At 54.8% G+C, this 18931-nt stretch overlaps 10 protein-coding genes across 10 annotated transcripts; 6 read left to right on the forward strand and 4 right to left on the reverse strand.

Moving 5' to 3' along the window:
• Nucleotides 1-22: 22 nt before the first annotated feature.
• Nucleotides 23-2067, forward strand: BAUCODRAFT_73879 (uncharacterized protein; the record flags this gene model as incomplete). Its single annotated transcript, XM_007680018.1, has 7 exons — nt 23-227; nt 285-509; nt 562-695; nt 757-874; nt 924-1226; nt 1278-1686; nt 1743-2067. 7 exons carry the CDS (start codon nt 23-25, stop codon nt 2065-2067), a joined length of 1719 nt encoding a protein of 572 aa, XP_007678208.1.
• A 1123-nt stretch (nt 2068-3190) lies between these two features.
• On the reverse strand, nt 3191-3370 carry BAUCODRAFT_124308 (uncharacterized protein; the record flags this gene model as incomplete). The annotated part of the gene is made up of 1 exon (XM_007680261.1): nt 3191-3370. The coding sequence occupies one exon, from the start codon at nt 3368-3370 to the stop codon at nt 3191-3193; it is 180 nt and encodes a 59-aa protein (XP_007678451.1).
• A 51-nt stretch (nt 3371-3421) lies between these two features.
• BAUCODRAFT_35950 (uncharacterized protein) lies at nt 3422-3833 on the forward strand. The gene is made up of 2 exons (XM_007679886.1): nt 3422-3597; nt 3683-3833. The coding sequence occupies exons 1-2, from the start codon at nt 3436-3438 to the stop codon at nt 3800-3802; spliced, it is 282 nt and encodes a 93-aa protein (XP_007678076.1). The 5' UTR covers nt 3422-3435; the 3' UTR covers nt 3803-3833.
• A 220-nt stretch (nt 3834-4053) lies between these two features.
• Nucleotides 4054-6384, forward strand: BAUCODRAFT_557925 (uncharacterized protein). Its single transcript, XM_007680262.1, has 6 exons — nt 4054-4336; nt 4390-4699; nt 4773-4962; nt 5012-5450; nt 5529-5879; nt 5942-6384. Exons 1-6 carry the CDS (start codon nt 4305-4307, stop codon nt 6243-6245), a joined length of 1626 nt encoding a protein of 541 aa, XP_007678452.1. The 5' UTR covers nt 4054-4304; the 3' UTR covers nt 6246-6384.
• Nucleotides 6385-6522: 138 nt separating this feature from the next.
• Nucleotides 6523-7424, reverse strand: BAUCODRAFT_149820 (uncharacterized protein; the record flags this gene model as incomplete). The annotated part of the gene is made up of 2 exons (XM_007680263.1): nt 6523-6863; nt 6920-7424. The coding sequence occupies 2 exons, from the start codon at nt 7422-7424 to the stop codon at nt 6523-6525; spliced, it is 846 nt and encodes a 281-aa protein (XP_007678453.1).
• An 876-nt stretch (nt 7425-8300) lies between these two features.
• BAUCODRAFT_557928 (uncharacterized protein) lies at nt 8301-10199 on the forward strand. Its single transcript, XM_007680264.1, has 3 exons — nt 8301-8992; nt 9052-9484; nt 9536-10199. The coding sequence occupies exons 1-3, from the start codon at nt 8700-8702 to the stop codon at nt 9719-9721; spliced, it is 912 nt and encodes a 303-aa protein (XP_007678454.1). The 5' UTR covers nt 8301-8699; the 3' UTR covers nt 9722-10199.
• An 839-nt stretch (nt 10200-11038) lies between these two features.
• BAUCODRAFT_73913 (uncharacterized protein) lies at nt 11039-12265 on the reverse strand (the record flags this gene model as incomplete). The annotated part of the gene is made up of 1 exon (XM_007680019.1): nt 11039-12265. One exon carries the CDS (start codon nt 12263-12265, stop codon nt 11039-11041), a length of 1227 nt encoding a protein of 408 aa, XP_007678209.1.
• Nucleotides 12266-12937: 672 nt separating this feature from the next.
• BAUCODRAFT_51990 (uncharacterized protein) lies at nt 12938-14083 on the forward strand (the record flags this gene model as incomplete). The annotated part of the gene is made up of 1 exon (XM_007679946.1): nt 12938-14083. A coding segment is annotated over one exon (1146 nt), but the record flags the coding sequence as incomplete, so codon positions are not given.
• On the reverse strand, nt 14071-15568 carry BAUCODRAFT_35956 (uncharacterized protein). Its single transcript, XM_007679887.1, has 3 exons — nt 15325-15568; nt 15070-15268; nt 14071-15013 (listed from the first exon to the last, which is right to left on the reverse strand). The coding sequence occupies exons 1-3, from the start codon at nt 15459-15461 to the stop codon at nt 14486-14488; spliced, it is 864 nt and encodes a 287-aa protein (XP_007678077.1). The 5' UTR covers nt 15462-15568; the 3' UTR covers nt 14071-14485.
• Nucleotides 15569-16106: 538 nt separating this feature from the next.
• BAUCODRAFT_149825 (uncharacterized protein) lies at nt 16107-18743 on the forward strand (the record flags this gene model as incomplete). Its single annotated transcript, XM_007680265.1, has 2 exons — nt 16107-17163; nt 17215-18743. 2 exons carry the CDS (start codon nt 16107-16109, stop codon nt 18741-18743), a joined length of 2586 nt encoding a protein of 861 aa, XP_007678455.1.
• Nucleotides 18744-18931: the final 188 nt, after the last annotated feature.

Below are 18931 nucleotides of genomic sequence, written 5' to 3' on the forward strand. Positions count from 1 at the left end.
CCTTGTCCGGGAACAAGAAGCCATGGCGCCCGCCGGTACAGCTTCGCAGTTCGATCAGCATGCCCTCCAGCGCCGCCAGGAGTTGACAGGTTCTGCTGGTCCAGCTGCCCTAGTCAGGAACGCCAAAGTCTTCGGCATCGCCTGCTTCGCCTGTCTCGGTGGTCTTCTCTATGGATACAATCAGGGCGTTTTCTCTGGTGTGCTGGCGATGAATTCTTTCGGACGAGGTAAATTGCCCTGAGCAATAACCCAGTAAAGCCAGTGAGAGCCTAACATGCATGCAGCTATGGGGCCCTACGTGTCGAACCAGACTCTGAAGGGTTGGCTTACTTCCATCTTCGAACTTGGCGCCTGGTTGGGTACCCTCTACGGTGGTTTCATGGCCGAGATCATTTCCCGCAAATACGCAATTCTGGTGAACACAGTCATCTTCATTATTGGTGTTGTCGTTCAGGTCACGGCTGTCGCTGCTGGACACAACTCAATCCTGGGAGGACGTTTCATTACGGGTGAGATTGAATCCACCCCTCGTTTGGCGGCATTTCGACTAATTCGAACAAGGTATGGGTGTCGGCTCGCTTTCCATGATTGTGCCCATGTACAACTCTGAGTGTGCACCGCCTGAGGTTCGTGGTGGATTGGTCGGTCTTCAGCAGCTTGCCATCACTACTGGTATCATGATCGCTTTCTGGATCGTACGTGTCAATTGATGCCACCCTTGGTTCGGACGAGGCTGATCATGTTGTTGTACTTTAGGACTACGGCACCAACTACATCGGCGGAACCGGTGAAACCCAAACGTCGACTGCCTGGATCTTGCCCCTCTGCCTTCAGTTGGCTCCGGCGGTCATCTTGGGCGTTGGTGTTCTGTTCAGTAAGTCGTACGCCACAGCACATATTTAAGCCGGACTAACGCGCATTAGTGCCGTTCTCGCCAAGATGGCTCGTCCACCACGGTCGTGAGGCCGAGGCTCGCAAGACGCTGGCCAGTCTGCGCAGTTTGTCACCGGACCACGAGCTGATTGAGCTCGAGTTCACTGAGATCCGAGCCCAGTCGCTTTTCGAGAAGCGTACCGTAGCTGAGCACTTCCCTCATCTTGCCGATGGTTCCGCATGGTCGACCGTCAAGCTCCAGTTCGTCGCAATGGGGTCGCTATTCAAGTCCAAGCCCATGCTTCGCCGCGTCGCCTTGGCCACAGTGACCATGTTCTTCCAGCAGTGGACTGGTAAGTCACAACTTCCGAGAAGCGAGACGGTGCGATGCTAATGCGGTGTAGGTATCAACGCAATCCTGTACTACGCACCTCAGATCTTCGCCGGCCTCGGCCTGTCTGGTAACACAACCTCACTGCTCGCTACTGGTGTGGTTGGTATCGTAATGTGGATCGCCACTTTCCCTGCCGTCATGTACGTCGACAAACTTGGCCGTAAGCCAGTCCTCATTACCGGTGCCATCGGTATGGGTATCTGCCACATTATTGTTGCTGGCCTCCAGGGAGCTTTCCAGCACGACTGGCCAAACCACGTCGGCGCCGGTTGGGCTGCTATCGTCATGGTCTGGCTTTTCGTCGTACACTTCGGTTACTCCTGGGGACCTTGCGCCTGGATCGTCATTGCTGAAATCTGGCCCATCTCACAACGCCCGTACGGTATCTCTCTCGGTGCATCGTCCAACTGGATGAACAAGTAAGTACAATGTCTCTCATCACTTCCGGATGGTTCCGTTACTAACGTGCGGACAGCTTCATCGTCGGACAAGTCACGCCCGACATGTTCACTGGTATGACGTACGGTACTTTCATCCTCTTCGGCGTTCTCATCTTCATGGGTGCCGCCTTCATCTGGATCTTCTTCCCCGAGACCAAGGGTCTCAGTCTGGAGGAGATGGATATCCTCTTCGGCTCTGTCGGTGTAGCTGCGGCTGATGCTGAGCGTATGCGCGAGATCAACCGCGAGGTTGGTCTTGACGACATTGTCCGCAAAGGCAGCGTCGCCGAGCCGGAGAAGTCGCGGGACGTCTTGGGCGAGAAGTCCGGCGCCCTGCACAACGATATCGAGAGCGAGTAGATATTTCTAACGTTGCCCTGACGGACTCGCGGCACGGTGACGTGTGGACGATCTAACGAAGCAAACTATAAAACGCTATGTTGATAGTCTTTCGATATTGCTCGTAAATGCCGGACGCTTGCTACCATTGTACCGATGCACTTTCCCATGTTGACCGAAGGCGGCCGCCGTTGAGACACGTCTTACAGTAGGTGGGTAGCGTAACGATCTGATGCTTTTAGGTATCCGTCCTGGCTTCGTCAAATCAAGGACGCATGCTATTTTGCCAGCGTAAGTGCAACCAAGCTTTTGCAGAATGGCCGAAGAAACTTGCTCATATTGTCGCAAAAGCGAGCGAGTATTTGCTGCGCCAAAGCATTGTCCAAACGGTTCGACTAGATAAGTACCTCGTTATATCACAACCAAGGGCTATCTGCAAATGGCGGAGACAACAACGTTGCTGCCCACCATAGGACTCCACCAAGGTTGACGCTTTGGCCTCGGTACCCTCACGACCATACCATGCGGTAGACGGCACCACATAGACTTCGTTCTCAAAGCAGCCACTCGAGCACGCCTGTGAACCCTAGTACACTGGCAATGTGCGCGGAGAACAGCGCTCGAGCAAGCGAAGGCGGTACGATCGCTATCCTGAAGCCCTATGCAGAAAGCCAGGCGCGGTCTCCGTCCGAAGTGACCTTGAAGTTTGCCAACTCGGCTCAGAACGAAGGCACAACAGTGTGCTTGAGCGGAGGGCCAGCATCGGCGGCTTATATGGAGATTGTCATACAGTAAGTCATTTCTATGTTGTGTAGGCGACGACGCGGCAGTGCATAGTCAGCTGTTGGCATAGTTACTGCTAATTGCCCCTGTAGCAACGACGGAGATCTTCGGTCCCGAGACATCGATGGCCGAACGATAATGCACCGTTTTACATTGCCGCAACCAGCAAATAGCGGTACGCCTTGCTCGCTTCCGTGCAGCTTCGCTTTAGAAGTTGGCAGAACCGGAGTCGTTGGGAGGCGAGTGTCCCTGCTTCAAGATCATAAAGTCATCGGTCAGGGCATAATCGGCTGGAACTGAACGCCTTCTTGCCTGGATCGCTTGTAACGGTCCAACTACAGCGAGCAGGCTGTTATGATCGCTACTGGTCGGTCAACCGATCTCGCGGTCGGACCTCGTTGAAACGAAGCTTGTTGCATGAGCTCCCCAACATTGCTGTGCCGAACACCAAACGGCAGTCAGTCTTGGCACTCACGGGGAAGATGATGCTAGTTCGGCTCGTACAGCCTTCCGAGAAGTAAGGGAGCGGCGCGAGCGCCATCACGGCTGAATGTTCTCAAGCTTGGGAACGGCTTAAGTAATCCGTAGATTGGCAGAGAGGTGGTGATGGCGAACCAGCTTCTAACATTAAACCAAGAAGATCTAGATCTTGGGGCTCTTTTTGTGTCGTTGTCGTTTCCATCTCGTGTCGACAATCTAGCGTCTCTGCAGTTGCGTCCAACTAAGACACTAATGCCTGCGGTTAGCGACTATGCCAGCTACTGTAGTCTGGTCGAATAGATTAGCTTTGACCTTAGCGAAGACAGGCCGTCTAGGCCCGCGCGCGCGTCGCGACTTGAGTGCATCCACTAACCGCACCAATGCAGCTGCACTCCGTTACGATAGATCTGTCCTACCCCACAAGAGGTACAACGGCCGCTTTGCACAGGCTCGAGCAATATTCCACGGGTGCTTTGGAAGCACAAGCTGGTAATAACCCAATGCTAAAAAGCCGTCTGCGAAGGCGGCTCCGGTCAAGATACAATTAGGCTGAAACCAGGACACAGCACGTGTCAGGTGCAGTCGCCGTCTGCTATGGGCACCCCGCAGCAGTCTGCAAGACTAATATCGACAGGGGCCGCGGGTGAGCGTCCGCTCCATGCTGCTAACCTCCACGTTGGGGCTAGGGCCGAATTAGAGCATGCTTTCGGCTCGGTTCCAACCAGCAGGTGGCTCCTGAGCTGGGGTCCCGCATGCCTGGTTTGCTCTAGCCAAGGGTGAGATGCGCATGTGCGGCGCCGCGAGCATCCCATGCTGCCAATAGTTGCCACGCCCGGAGATGGCAGGACGGCAGTTCGTTATCAGGCGCGGTGAATGGGTGCCGAAGGATGGCCTTCATGAATGATCTACTTCCCTTCATTTCCTCCTACATCACTCCTCCCCGCTCTACTCGTAATACAGCCAACTTCCACCAGATCTCGTAGTGCTGGTCCACCATGGCTCCTCACGAGAAACACCTTGTCCACAGGTAACGCTAACAGCTCGGTACTGTGACGCGAATAGTCACTGACACGTTTGCAGTCATGCCCACGAGGAGGCAATTCCGGGCACCGTCAACCTGAGAGCTGCAGAGGGAGACGACACTGCCTACGGACAGGCTTTGTTCCCTGTACCTGCGGAAGATCCTAACGATCCACTACAATGGCCGTCATGGAGAAAGAATATGATCTTGAGCATTTGCAGCCTCTACTCCTTCCTCAGCAATTCTGCGCTTCTTGGCCCCTCCGTCTACATTGGCGTATTTGCCGAGTACTTCGGCATCTCTCCAGTGGTTGCCTCCGGGTTGATCTCATACCCAAACATCGTCTATGGCCTTGGCACGCTCATCACGGTATGCAAAGATCAAACCTCAGGCCTCGGTTGCTGGCCGACACAACGCTAACGTTTACCACCAATACTCTTAGGTACCGATGTACCTGAAATTCGGACGTCGACCAGTTATGCTCCTCTCGCTCGTCGTATACCTTGCCGGTCTTATTGGTTGCGGCTGCAGCACAAGCTTTAGTGGCCTCATGGCAGCTCGTATCATTCACGCTTTCGCAAGCGGCGTCTGCGAGGCCTTACCCGTGCAGCTGGTTAATGATATCTTCTTCTGTAGGTGTCGCTCCTCAATTCGGCGGGAAGACAGACTGACAGGTGCTAGTGCACGAGCGCGGAAGCAAGCTTGGATACTACACCGTCTGCCTCTGCTGGGGCTCGACAGGGCCACTGTATGCGGGCTATATGCTCGCTGGCGGATACAGCTGGCGCCTGTTCTTCTACGTGGAGACTGCGTTTGCCGGTCTGCTCTTGATTCTTGCTTTCCTCTTCGTCGAAGAGACTACCTACAAACGAGACTCGCCGAGCGGCCCAGCGTTGCCGAATCCCGACGGCGAGAAGAGGGTTTTCGGCCAAGACGAGGTACTCGACAGCAAGACAGCAACCCACCATGTCGAGGTGCAGACTCTGGTGCCGCCAAGACGAACGTTCATCGAGACGCTCAAGCCATGGTCAGCTATTAACCACGACGAGTCGTTCTTCTTGACCATAATCCGCTCGTTCAGCTACTTCCTTGTGCCTGCTGTCCTCTGGGTCGTTACTAGGTAAGTGAGAGCGCGCGTTGTTTTCGAATTGCAGACCATTTAGCACTTGCCAGGCCATATGCTTACGTCTTCTTGCAGTTTCGGAATCTACATTGGTCTCGGCGCGCTCGTCTTCAACTACACCTTCCCCTCCATTATCGTGCAACCGCCGTACGGCTGGAAGCAGGAGAACGCTGGTTTAATCGCACTTGGCAACCTGATCGGCTACGGTTTGGCAGTGCCGCTCACTTGGACGTCTGATCGACTCGCCGCATACTACACGAAGCGTAACAATGGCATTCGTGAGGCGGAAATGCGTCTCGGCAACTTGATCCCTGCAGCCATCATCGCGCCTGTCGGACTCATCGTATACGGACTTACGGCGCAATACCAGCTTCATTGGATCGGCTACTTTGCTGGTGTCGCGATGTGTGACTGGGGCAGCTACTTGTAAGCCGCTCTCCAAGCTCTAAGCCAACATGTTGTTCAGAACGCTGACAGAGAAACACTAGCTTCTTCACCTTTACCCTTGCCTACGCTGTCGACTCTTACAACGCCAACACCTCCGAGATGCTTATTGCTATGTGTGTCGGCAAGCAGATGATCTCATTCGCCTTCGGCTTGTACCTCCTGGAGTGGGTTATCGAGTCCGGGTATGCTGTGATCATTGCTGGCGTCTTCTGCGGAGTGCTACTTGCCAACAACCTGTTCGTGTTTGTCTTCATGGCTTTCGGGAAACGGATCAGGACGTTCTATGCAGGCACATGGCTTTCGCGATGGCACAAGAAGACCATTAAGCAGGTCATGACGCACTGATGGCAGCTCAGTCGAGGACTTGGATGTAGATGAGTCTCATATGTCCATCTGATGTACATCCATATGATACTGTTGGCTGGCTGTTCGTAGAGTCATTGTCGAGCTTGAGCACGCTGGAGATACCATGATAAAGGATAGACTCGGGTTATCTTAGATATTGGACGCTGTTTCGTCTGCCCCGTGCTGTTGTCCCCGTGGGTTCTGTCTTACGAAACGTTCTGCGACTTTCTCCCGCCAAAGCTAAATCTCCACTGTGTAGGCACCTGTTCGCTACCGGTTACCTGGAACCGATGTTTGCTTTACACTCCGCCTGTGCTTGCGCCGCGGCTAAGGACCACGCCCGCACATCTCGCCTCGCGCCATTCTTGGCTAAAGCTCCACGTACCATTATTGTTTGACGCTCCTTCCCAATATCATGTTGGCCGTACTCCGCAGGGTCGAAGCGAATCTCATTGACGGCGACAAAGCCGTGCTTCTCGTACAGCGCCTTGGCGGTATCTGTGCCTTCGAGGTAGACTTCAATACCCGCATCGTCGGCCTCAGAGAGCATGGTCTTCAGGAGCATGGTCCCTGCACCGTTATGCTGATAGCACGGCTCCGTCGCAAGCATGGCGATATCTACCGGTCCGTTAGTACTGGCAATATCGTGTGCAAGAACGTAACTTCGAACGTACAGCAATGCTTCGTAAGGCCGACGTAGCTCCTCCGCATTCTCTCGTTGAGGGCAAACCAATCCCTATTCATTTTAGGCTCTCGTTCATGTCCAGTATCTGCAGGTGAGAGAAGCTCGTCAACAGTGTACGTCTTAACCTCCATCTTCGCGAACGAGACGACATCTTCTGACTCCGTGTCTTCCACCTTGTAGAACTTGACGTAATTATGCCGCAACGCCTCATCGCAGTAGACCTGGGCTTGCTTGCCACCCAAACCGGTATCTCTTCTTTGCGCGGCAGTCAGAATATTGGTATATATGTTGACGGATCGTTCGAAATGCTCGGGCTTCTGGTAGTCTCTGAACGAGAGCTGCTGGTTGGTCCGTTCGTCCTCAAAAGCGTGGAATTCTATGTCAACAATGCGGCGGACATCGTCAACACTGACGGAGCCGATGGTGAAATGCGAAAGTCTTTTGCTGCTTGTTGACGAGCTGCTAGGGCTTCCAGGATCGAGCATCAACGGCATCTTGCCAATGCTGATCGAGCCGGTCACTGCTGATAGTCGCTTCTTGCGTGTTGAAACGGTTGGACCGACAAAGGTCAAACGCCAGCAAGGATCAGAACGAGGAAAGCAAAGAGATGTTGCTATGGCAGGTCTGATGAGTCGCTTGGAGAGAAGAGATCGGACCGTGCAGGAAGCAGACTAGGATGGTAGATGTGGCGCATACTGTTGGGAAGGCTGTCGACGGAAGGCGGTCGTACAGAAGAAGGCACACAAGTTAGGGTTGCTGCACCTTTTGAGAGCCAGGCCTATCATCCGCTGTCACGCGGTGGGCCCTACTGTGGTGAGCCTCGACAGGTACTGACTTCAGAGATGCAGCTGATTGCGATTTCCCCCTCCCGTTCGTTGCCCCATCCCACGCGGTTTGATGACCGGAAAAGGCAATTCATTTTGCAGCGAAAGGCGAACCGGCAAATAGCAAGTACGTACATGAAGCGCTAGTGATGACACATGGACCAAGCGGATCCGAGTACGTCGCGAGAGGCAACGTGGGAAGCGCAGGAGGCCGTTACTCGAAGGAAGTGAATTGGCCATGTGAGCTTGTAGTCAAGTCATGCAGCGCCACATCGCGTGGGCGTCGGGGTGTCCCCGGTTTTTGCGGATGATCGCGCAACTGCGTGCGTCGCGGCAACGCTGGGCACTGTGGGCGGGGAAGGTGAGGTGCAGTACCACCAGACGGGTTCGGTCGTGCCCAGCAAGCGCCCTGCAAGATCCTTTGGAGAGTCGCAACCCGTAGCTTTCCATCTGCTCTCGCCGTAGAGGAACAGGTGGAGTCGTCCTTCTCCTCTCTTGGCACGGTGACCCCCACGCTTCTTGCCGGAACCGGGCTTGGGCCGATCAGCAGCGGCAAAGACGGCTCGATCAAGGACGATATTGCATCCGCGAAGCCTCGACCCCGACTTTCAATGGTCTGTATCGGCTGGACATCTGGTCACGCGGCAACGTGTTGGCCAGAAGGGCAGGTGCTCTCGTGCTGTCAACCATGAGCCACATCGCCGGATCACCGGCGCGGGAACAAGCAGATCAGCACCTCTCGTTCGTCAGAACCAGCATCCTCCCTATGCATCCCCGCACTTTACCTCCATCTGCCCCTCAGATGGCGTATGCTCGACCGTGGCAGGTCAATGGCTAAGACGTCGTGAACGGCCAGTGTGCGTTGTAGGGTACGGCACCGTAAGTTGTACAGTAAGAACCACCAAGGTGATACTGCAAGAGACGTCTCAAGTGCGTTCCATCACTATGGCTACTTCAAAGAAGATTCAGGAACAACTTGACCATGGTGCAGTTCCAAACCATGTTTCCAACGTCTGTCCCGATGGCACGAAGATGTGGCTTTTGGAGGTTGGGTGGTTAGAAGCAGATGAAGGCTTTGTCATCCGAGGTGGCAACACCTCCCTGACAAGCACGAAGGACAAGCCGTTCGTAAACAAGAGGCGTCAACTGCCCATGTACTGTGTCCTCATCGACCATCCAATCGAAGGCGTGATCCTGTGGGAGACTGGATGCGGCAAGGACTACCCTGAGGTCTGGGGGTGCGTATTGAACGTTCATGGCATGCTTGATGGCGCTGATGCGACCTTTCGTGCTGTAGACCCCAGCTTAGTGACGTCTTCTCTCGCGTCAAGTATGAGCCCAGGCATGAGCTCGACGCTGCCATCGAGGCAACGGGCCACAAGCTGGAGGATGTAAAGAAGATCATCATTGGTCACCTGCATCTAGACCATGCAGGCGGTCTTGATATGTTTTTGGACAGGAAGGATGTCGAGATCTGGGTGCACGATCTTGAGCTCCGCTCAGCATTCTGGAGTGTAGCCACGGGCGCAGACGTCGGCGTCTACCTCAAGCATTATCTCAGACTTGATCTCAATTGGAAGACGTTCGATGAACGGACTATGGATTTCTGCCAAGGCATAACGTTGCATCACCTGCCGGGGCACACTGATGGTTTGATCGGCATGCAGATCAATCTTCCCAACAGCGGCACGTTCCTCTTCATTAGCGATCACTGCCATGTGATTGAGAACGTGAGTGGAAGGATCGATATAGGTTCGTACAACGCTAATCTAGCCTTTTAGTGGCGCGATGGCATTCCGCAGGGCTGGCTTGCTCGTGACCATCCTGCTTGGTTCCGCTCGACCCAACGCCTGAAACATCTTGTGCGATTGACGCGCGGGAGGGTGATACCGGGTCATGATGAGGGGATCTTCCTTGAGCTACAGAAAGACGCCGAACAGCAGCCGGAGAAGGGCGTATTCACTTAAAGTATCTAAGCGATTGTGTATAGCACAGCCAATATCCTTTGGATCTTCCGACAGCACTCATACTCTGCAACGCTGCTATGGCGCTCGTGGAGGACTGTACCAATCGGTAGCTGCGCGATTTCGCATTCCCACCAGCATTGTGCAAACCACCTGGAGGATGCATGCATAACTTGTCAGCGAGGTCCGCTCGTCCTGTGAATGCGCAGAGCTAGACGTAGACCACGAAGCCAAAGCGCTTGGCAAGATATATTGAATGTTGCGCGGCATGGTGTTTGTGGAAAAGGCTTTGTTCGTTGACGCTTGTCGAGCTGTGGGAACCTGTTGGCTTCGGTTGGACTTCCTCACTACCCACGGTCAACAACCGTACGCGCTGGACTGATTGTTAGATAGCGGTCTCTGATGGACGACGGATGTGAGAAGTGGGCCAGATGGCGGTAGCATCGAGTTTGCTCGAAGAAAGATAGAGAGAACAGCAGATTCACACGACATTAGGGCGCTGACCAAGAAGCAGCAACTCTACGTTATCGAAACACTCGTCCACATATTGACGATCATCGCGGCGGACTTACATAGTCCATAGCTGTTCTAAAGGTTCCGAGACTGACGGCAGCCTTGTGCACGGAACCGTGCAATCCACCATATGCAGATATCGGCTGGCCCGATGGTTCATGCTCGACACGTGAGTATGCAGGCAGCAGGCCCAGCGAGACAGCACCGGCGCCTTAATTGATGGGTTCCGAATAGCCAGCCTTTCAGCACCTTTGCATGTGCGGTGAGGTATCCATTCGGAAGCAGGGTTAGAGTGACGCATTTGGACCTCAAGTTCTCCTATGCAGAACGACCAGCGACACAGCCACGTGCTCCAAGACTAATACTGACTGTCCAGTACTATGGTGAACATGGTTGCGCGTTGCGAAGCATTGGAGGACGTGAGGCGGTGTCGGAGGACCCTGCCATGTTCGGATCTCGGGCCGAAGATGAAACGGCACCACTGCAGCTAATGCGTGCTCAAACCAAGCCTTATACACAGTCCGCCAAATGTTGTGAAAAGCCGGTAGAAAGTGTGTCGCAGATGCATGAAAGCCTGATCCATGTGAAGACGGCGCAGGCGAATCAGGGTGGCTTCGATGCTGCTACCGCTCCCGTAACTGCTCGCTGTTGGATCCGCTGCATGGTGGGTAGGAAGGCGGCACGCCGTAAATTCGGCAGAGATCGTGAATGTTGTTGTCGTTGAAGGCGCTTGTTTCCAATTTTCAGAGGCAAAGTTGTCCGTCCGGTTCGATAGCACGGCACAATTTCTGCACCGGGCCGCAGTAACTAAAGCTTCCCGCTCCCTCCACCGTCCTGTTTCCTGGCGAGCTTTTCTCGGATGGCGGTACTGCTCAGCTTGTTGCCGAACCCCTCCTTCACATCCTCGCCTTCGTCTTCGGCGTCAAGTACATCCACCTCGAAGACCTCCAGCTCAGCCCAGCCCTTCTCCTTGCGCTTGTCATTCACTGCTTTGCCACCTGCCCTCGTCTCGCCAGAAATGATCAGGGCTGAGATCTGCTCCTCGGTGATAGTCGGGCCAAAAGGGTCCTGTATTTCGGTACACTTGACTATAAGACCGTTCGGGTAGTGTAGATCCACGGACTTGCCGTTGGGCCCTGCGTCATTGCGCACTCTGCTGTCCGGTGCTTGAGCACTGAAGTTCACGATACCGTCGAGGAAGTTTTGCACAGCATTCTGGCGCTCAGCCCATGACTCGAGGACTGAAGCATGCTTCTTGTTCTTCAACAATTGATCACCAGTGATACCAAGCGTTGCGCTCCGCTCCTGTGCCGGAGGTCCAGAGTCGGTAGGCTCGTCGACGGCAAATACGGTCATCGTCAGAAGCAATTTGTGGCCGATATGCAGATGATCAAACGTTCCGCCTACGGCAACATGGCAGTGTCTATGCGTACTTGTGTGTGGGGAGACAGTCTTGTCAATGGTCTTAGCCGTTCCATTTGGTGCATGGCCGGATGCCGCTGCCGAGCTCGCACTACCGTGTACGTGACTGATACTTTGATGGCCGCCTTTCGCGGCAACAAAGGCTTTGACCATGGCTTCACCAGCCTCAGACTCATCGCCAAAAGCATACTGCCATTGCCGACCTGATCGTCCAAGCGTGCCAATGCTTATGACAGGACCGTACGGTGCAGACTGGGTCTCGGTACTGCCGGGTGACCACGCTAACAGCAAGACACGGACATCGACGCCGTCAGCATCTTCGACATTGATGCTCTCCTTCGCGGCGATCACGCAGACAAGTTTATAGATGCCGGCGAGACTCGCTTGCGTGGTATCGTACAGGCTTGATCGAGGCGTCTGCTCGTGTCCGATAAGGTGCGGACACGCCAGGGCAATGTCCAAGATTGCTGCTTGAGAGGAATCTGAGGAGTGGCTTGCAACCTCTTTGAGAACTTGGCTTAGTGTCTCGCCAAAGGCTGCCCTAAGCGAAGGCAATGTAGGTTGCGTAGGTGGTGGCGGCAGGAACAGGATGAAGCGTGGCGGATTGGCCATGGCTGTTCTTGTGAGCTGTAAAGTATACTGCCGACTTCTTGTGTATTCTAGGCAGCTTAATGGACTTCATGTGCTTCACGTGCTTCTACAAGCACATCATTGTATTGTAGCCGAGCCGGCAACTTTGAAGGTGACTTGTGGTGGACATATAAGCATGACGAGCTCCTTAACGACGCTTATAGCATTTTGGTATTGTACACCGGTCCCATCACTGTCCTCAAAGTGATATCGGTCCCATAGTCAGCTGGATGGTGGAGGGAGGAGTGTCGAAGTTGCCTCGGTGTGCTTGGGAAGCGATGCCGCCGATCCCTTGGGTTGCTTTATAGACCGTAAACACCACCAACCACAGTCTCCCCTCCTAGTAAGGATCGACATTACTGAGCTTTCTAGTCCAGATGCGACGAAGCACAGGCGAAGATGTCAAAGCACCGATAACCGGAGACATAGAGCAAGTGACCAAGTCAAGCTAATTAAGCACAAGGCAATCGATCGAAGATGGAAAGGTATGCTTAATTGCTACTATACAACATCACCACTCAAACGCTCGATGCTGAAATGGATGCCAGATCATGGTTCTCGAAAGCGACCGCCAGCGTCCGCGATATTGGCGCGTCATTTGAACCTCCACATGAACTGCCTCGCTGGCGCAGTCCTGCACCCATGGCTGCCTCCATCATCCCGCCTTCCATAGTCCAGAGCGTCCATACCAGCTCGCCCCGCATAGCGGCGAGGTCAGTCCTCATCGAACCGCCGACTGCAGTATCCGATCGGCAGACCGAGCTGGAAGCGGACCTACAGTTCTTGCTGGATGCGCAAGCCGAAGGGCTGGTGAAAGGGCTGGAAGGCGGCCTGGTTGATGACCAAGCTTCTACTGGGAGCACAACGCCAACTGCACAGAGCGTCCGTAGTTCGTCCGCCCGACGCAGATCACGACCGCTGCGGAAGAAGCCTGGCTTGAGGACTGCGCGCAAAGGCATCTATACCAGCATTCTGGCACTGTCGGCTGTCAAAGACGAGGAGACCCACGTACTCGATGCCGAAGCTCAGGAAAAAGAGGATACGCTTGCGCAGATCGACGAGTGGGAGCAGAAGCAGCAGGGACTGCGAGAAGCTACGCAGGAAGCCCACGACGGCGAGGAGGCCATCCGCGCGCAGCGATTGCAACAGGAAGCGGATGTGCTGCAAGATGAGATCAACGCCGTTGAGATGCAGCTCGCGGATCTGAAGGTGCGACATAGGAAGCTTCTCCGCCAAGCTGCGGCGGCGGAGAATGCGGTGCAGGCGAAGTTGGCTTCTTATACGTCTGCTCTGGGTATGATTGAAGCGGATATACAACGCTTCTTGTCCACGAAGTCTGCAGCCTCGGAAACAAGGCAGCATCCACAAGACGGCACCACGTCGATGTGGGAGTTACCAGCTCGGCGCCGGACGCTGGAGATGGCTTGGGAGCAGTGGAAGCAGGATAAGGATGTGGTGCTCTTGCGGCGTAAGATGGTTGAACACGAGAAGGCCGCTCTCGACGAAGGGGCCGCGGTGTGGCAAAAAGTCGTGACACAGGTTACGAGTTTCGAGAGAAGCTTGAGAGCTAGCATGGCGGATATGACAGGTTCGCAATCAGCTTGGGAAGACCCTCCGGCACAGCCACAGGATAACAATGAGCGGCTACGACTGTTGCTAGAGCAGCTGGACGGTGTGATTGAGCATATCGACGCTTCTCTCAGGCTTGCGGAGAAGCATGATTGGAAATTGCTCATTGCGGCGATTGGGGCTGAAGCCAATGCGTTGCGGCAGGGCAAGCAAATATTGCATAACGTGCTTGGTGTGACTCCTGAATCTGCTTCTACCCGCGATCTTCACGACCCCACGAATGCTTCCAACGGGAACGACCGTGCGGAAGAGGAAGATAACACGATACATGAGCTGGACAAAAGCTTCGACACGGCGCGATTGCGGCCGGTCTCTCGAGAAGGGAGCGAAGATGATCCAGATCCTGAGTTGATGTTTTCGAGACAAGATCAGTAGAGGCACAAGCATTTGCGCGTAATGGTCTCTGAACTAGGTCTTGGACTAGGCCTTGTACTTCTTAGCATGCCCTCGTTACTATGGCCCGCGAATTCGTCATGCTCGGTTAAGTGTATGACACGGTACGCTCACGAAGGCCGTGTGCGGCGCTTGTCACGAACATGGTACACTCGTCGATGGCCATCTACGGCCTGTGGTCTACCGCTCGCCAGCCAGGCGCCTGTCCTGCACCTCCGTCAACGCTCTGCTTCCACTTACATACCCCACAACGCCGACAGCCAATACGGCCGGCAACGCCTGGAACAAGTTCCAAACGGTATAATACAAGAAGAACACGCCCTCCATGGCTATGATGCTACCGAAGAACAGACCATGCGCGACAGGGCTGGCATTGAAGGCTTTGCCGATGTGGTCAAGGTTCGCTCCAAGCAAAAGCCATGCACCCAGCAGCGCAGGCAAGGCAGCCAAGACAGCAAGCGTAAACACCAGACTGATGACCGCAGGAGGTGAGCGTGGGTCGGCTTTGAACATGTGGCGGATTTCGGGCTGGCTGGTGTATCGCTCCGGCGGTGAAGGGACAGCTGGGGCCGCCGCAGCATCCGTCTCAATGCTCAGGTCGAAGGCATGCTGGTTATACGGAGTCGAAGAGCCAAAGGAGGCGATGACCAAAGATGCCTTGAGTGGCTGAGTGCTTGTGAGGAATTGGAATGGGAGGTCTTTCTGCGTCTATACGTCTGAAGTCAGCTCCGCTCGTTGTAACCACGGAACGTTTCCAAACCTACCACTTCTACCTTGCCCTTTCCATTCTCCTTCACACTGAATGGAAATGATTCTTCCAACCCGGTCGTGGGCTCGTGCAATGTCAGGAATGCCTGGTGCGCTCTCTTTCCCGTGGAGCCTTCGGTTGTTGTGAGGATGACCTTGAGTGAGTCTGCGGCCGGCAGCGCCAATGGCGACGTCAAAGGAGAATTGGGCGACAACCTGCCGCAGCGGTTAGCAACACATAAACCAGAATAAATAAGGCATCGACATCTCACTTCTCCTTCGATGCACCACCGACTCCAGCTGCCTTGCCTGAGACTGATATGGAAGCATCCTCGAAGCTCCAACTAGCTGCGAGCGCAACAGTGCTATACAATAAGGCGCCCAGGGCGCATCGGACGAGAGACTTCATGAGGTGAGTATGCTAAGTAGATGACAACGCAGGGAATATGTTGCCCAATGGTTGATCAAGCTACGTCTTCGCATGCACTGACTTTTGCCAGCGTATGTGAAGCGGCAAAACCCGTGGGATAGTTTCATCCCGCGTTCTATGCCAAAGATGGGAGGCACAGCATCGATTGCTTCATGCAACAGGGCACACTCAACATGCGTCTCTGTCAATGCCTGACAAGTCATACAAGTGTAGAGTGGTCGAGAGCACTCTCTCTGCCACTGCAGAGTCACAGTTGTTATCTCAGGCAACATTGTCATGCTTTGGGAGCGTGACCCTGCCATAGCTTCCGTTTTGGGAAGCGCGCACTGACCATGCGGTTGTCCGCACTTAAGATTTGGTCTTCCACTCTCCGCACCTTCCTCAGCGCCACACCATCGCTGCTCACTCGACTCGGCTTCCTTCATCGTCTTCCAGGATGTCTTCGCTGACCTCTCGACAGTGAAGTCACGTCTACATCACGTGCGCCGAGCCTGCGCGCTCGCTTCAAGACGCTGTTTTGGTTGCCTCGCGGTCACGAGCCAAGAATTGTGGGTCTGCGCTTCAACCTCCTGCTGCAACCAGCCGGCTCCGTGCAAGTTCTGACGTCCATCTCGACCACCCACGATGGCCAACCGTGGGGGCATGAGCAATCATGTCTCCGTATTTCACTTCACGTCTCGGATATCGAATGCCAAGATCCGCAAGTACAAGATTGCCACTGAGCGAGGGATGGCGGGAGTCGATGTGCCAAGTCCAGGAAGTCTGTCAACGCCAGCACCACAGACAGCCCCCATGGGCCCACTGCCTTCGACCACTGGTCAGTCTAGTTCGCCTCCAGCCCAACCATTTCAGCAGACGTTGGATCTGGGCCCTCCGGCGAAGAAGCTCAAGCTCAGACTCCCAGCTCGTGAGTCAGAACCTTCTCCGGTAGGCATGACGAAGGACGGCGTCGTGGTTGCTAGAGCCGAGCCAGGTGTACTCAGGATGCGCTATTCCGACAACATGGTTCTGGACGATGAAAGTCTCCGCATCAACTGGGAGGATGATGACGAACTTGTACTTGCTAAGCCTGCTCCACGAGCACCCACCGTCAGGCTCCCTACACATTTCGAACAGATCCCGGTCCCCGTGAAGAAGGAGCCGACTCCATCCCCCACTAACCCGGATTATGGTGATTTCATGTCGTACTACGTTATGGACGGAGATGACGACAAGCCGAAGGCCGCACCGGTTCAGCCACCACCCACGAACGGCCATGCTCAGCCTAACGGGCCACCGCACGCTCAGCAACGTCAGCCTGCCGTGATGCAGCATCATGGAGGTCAGCCAATGCATCCCCATTTCCATGGGCCGATGCCTCCGCAAAATGACCCACAATTTGGACATCCCGCGCCTCATCAAAATCCAGGTCACGTTCAGCCAAGACACCCACCGCCCGTCAGTAGGCTGCCACCACGACCGGCGCCACCTCCACCACCTCGTATAGAACTTGTGGACTTTGACTGCATTGGGAGGGTTCATGGCTCACAGGAACCAATCACTGTAGCGGAGATGATCAAGAAACTAGAGGCATTGTCGGCGGCTCTCGCTACGTTTGGTGGAGTACCTGCACCGCCAGGGTTGTCAGGGAAACAGCCCTCACATCAAAATGTGGCGCAAGGCAAGCCGAGTGGCAAGCAAAGTATGTCACTTCTAACACGAAGTTGGTCGCTGCTTACTAACACCGTTGCAGAGAATGGTAGACCTACGTCAAAAGATGGCATTGATGATTTGCTTGGCTATATGAGCAGTGGCGCAGAGAGTAATGAAGAGGAGGGACCATCTTGCAACGAGGCTGACGCCCTCAACTACGTTCTCGACAAGTCTGGCAAACCGGACGATCAGCTCATTTACGGCATTCAGTTCATACAGAATGCACTTCGATCATGGGCTGGGCAGCGCATACACGCCCAAGTCATGGCTAACCATCAGCATACCGGGATGTACGTGCCACAACAACAGCAGGGCGGAAAGCGAGGCCCTGGACGGCCACGGAAATTCAACGACGAAGAATATCACCGCATGATGATGCAAGCTCAACCGCAGGTCATCCGCATCCACGCTCAAAGCTGTACCGAGGGTCAGGCGGTGCAGGCGTTCCAGCAGGTTCTTGATTCTGGTTGTTTACAGGTCAACGCTGTCCTACCTCAGGAGCTTATTCGGGCTCTCCAGAACTTGTATATGCAGATTGATCACCTCATTAACCAAGGCTCGAAGAATGCGCCTCATTGGCAGTGCATGTCGTACGGAGCACAGATTGCAGCAAACAGGGTGAGAGTGGAGAAGTGGAAGGAAGCGCAAGCCAAGGCGCAAGAGGAGATGGCCAGGCAACAGGATCTCTCGCACCAGCAGGTCTTGCAGGGCATGGGTCTGCCAGTTCAAACGCCACAGCCAATGTCTGCTGCGCAAGCTCAGCACGCACATGCCATGGAGCTTGAGAGACGCAGGAGCGTGCAGCATGCCGCTCAGCAACCGTACCTCAGTCAGCATCACCTTAATCCGTTACTGCTAGGCTCACAGCCCATAGGCATTCCCAACGGCTTCGCGGTATTACCGTCGCCATCGCATACACGGCCAGGCGATTCACCGGCATGGCGTTCGTCACATCCCGGCACACCAATTGCACAGAACGGCTTTCCCAATCCTTCGAGGCCCGGAAGCGGACATGGCGAGTACCCACAACCACCAAATCAGAACGGTATGATGTACATGCCAGGCCTCACCTCACGTTCTGGCCAGCAGATGAAGTTCTCCTTCGTGCCGGAGAATGCACAAGCCATCCAAGTCTTCGGCACGAACGCGTTCCCGACAGGTGCGCCTCCGGGGCCCAATATCCCAAATCGTGGTCCCATGAGCGCCACACCTGTTCAACGCCCACCACACCATGGTCCCGCGGCAGTTACCGCACCCATAGCGGCTGAGACACCCGCGGTTGTTGATTCTATCGAGACGCCAGCAGGTCAGATTAACCGTGAAGCGTTCCGCAAAAACGGGACAGCACATCGGGACGTTGAGATGACCGGCACGAAAGATACCTCAGTCGATGACGCGGATACGATTGTGGTTAAGCAGGAGGTCAAGTCGCCAGCGCCAGCTGCGCCACCAATTGCGGCACCAGCCCCGTCGTTTACGGCGATTAATGCCCCTTCTGCCAGCAGCGCGTCGGCGCTCAATGACACAGCCGCAATGTCGCCTACTTTGGTGGTTGGTACAAAGGCATGAGACGACTGAGGGGAAGTTGTCAGATGTACCGCATTTGCCTGCTACGTCGCAGCTGGTATCACGGACTAGAAGGCTGTTGCATGGCTTGCGTCGTGTTGTTGTTACGCTTGAAATCCAGTACGACTTTACTGTATGTGTAGCAAAAGTGGCATGACGCGCAGGTAGGTGCTTCTGAGGGCTGGTGCGGT

Source organism: Baudoinia panamericana, assembly GCF_000338955.1.
Source record: "Baudoinia panamericana UAMH 10762 unplaced genomic scaffold BAUCOscaffold_9, whole genome shotgun sequence".
Classification (NCBI taxonomy): Eukaryota; Fungi; Ascomycota; class Dothideomycetes; order Mycosphaerellales; family Teratosphaeriaceae; genus Baudoinia; species Baudoinia panamericana.

What these genes read in the sequence shown, in the direction of transcription:
- BAUCODRAFT_35950 (XM_007679886.1), top strand. Translation starts at nt 3,436, where the DNA reads ATGGCGAACCAGCTTCTAACATTAAACCAAGAAGATCTAGATCTTGGG. An exon ending in ACTATGCCAGCTACTGTAGT is followed by an intron (nt 3,598 to 3,682) that starts CTGGTCGAATAG and finishes GCATCCACTAAC; the next exon opens with CGCACCAATGCAGCTGCACT.
- BAUCODRAFT_557925 (XM_007680262.1), top strand. Translation starts at nt 4,305, where the DNA reads ATGGCTCCTCACGAGAAACACCTTGTCCACAG. An exon ending in GCCTTGGCACGCTCATCACG is followed by an intron (nt 4,700 to 4,772) that starts GTATGCAAAGAT and finishes CAATACTCTTAG; the next exon opens with GTACCGATGTACCTGAAATT. An exon ending in GGTTAATGATATCTTCTTCT is followed by an intron (nt 4,963 to 5,011) that starts GTAGGTGTCGCT and finishes GACAGGTGCTAG; the next exon opens with TGCACGAGCGCGGAAGCAAG.
- BAUCODRAFT_557928 (XM_007680264.1), top strand. Translation starts at nt 8,700, where the DNA reads ATGGCTACTTCAAAGAAGATTCAGGAACAACTTGACCATGGTGCAGTT. An exon ending in GACTACCCTGAGGTCTGGGG is followed by an intron (nt 8,993 to 9,051) that starts GTGCGTATTGAA and finishes TTCGTGCTGTAG; the next exon opens with ACCCCAGCTTAGTGACGTCT. An exon ending in ACTGCCATGTGATTGAGAAC is followed by an intron (nt 9,485 to 9,535) that starts GTGAGTGGAAGG and finishes CTAGCCTTTTAG; the next exon opens with TGGCGCGATGGCATTCCGCA.
- BAUCODRAFT_35956 (XM_007679887.1), bottom strand. Translation starts at nt 15,461, where the DNA reads ATGAAGTCTCTCGTCCGATGCGCCCTGGGCGCCTTATTGTATAGCACT. An exon ending in GGTGGTGCATCGAAGGAGAA is followed by an intron (nt 15,269 to 15,324) that starts GTGAGATGTCGA and finishes CCGCTGCGGCAG; the next exon opens with GTTGTCGCCCAATTCTCCTT. An exon ending in GAAAGGGCAAGGTAGAAGTG is followed by an intron (nt 15,014 to 15,069) that starts GTAGGTTTGGAA and finishes TCAGACGTATAG; the next exon opens with ACGCAGAAAGACCTCCCATT.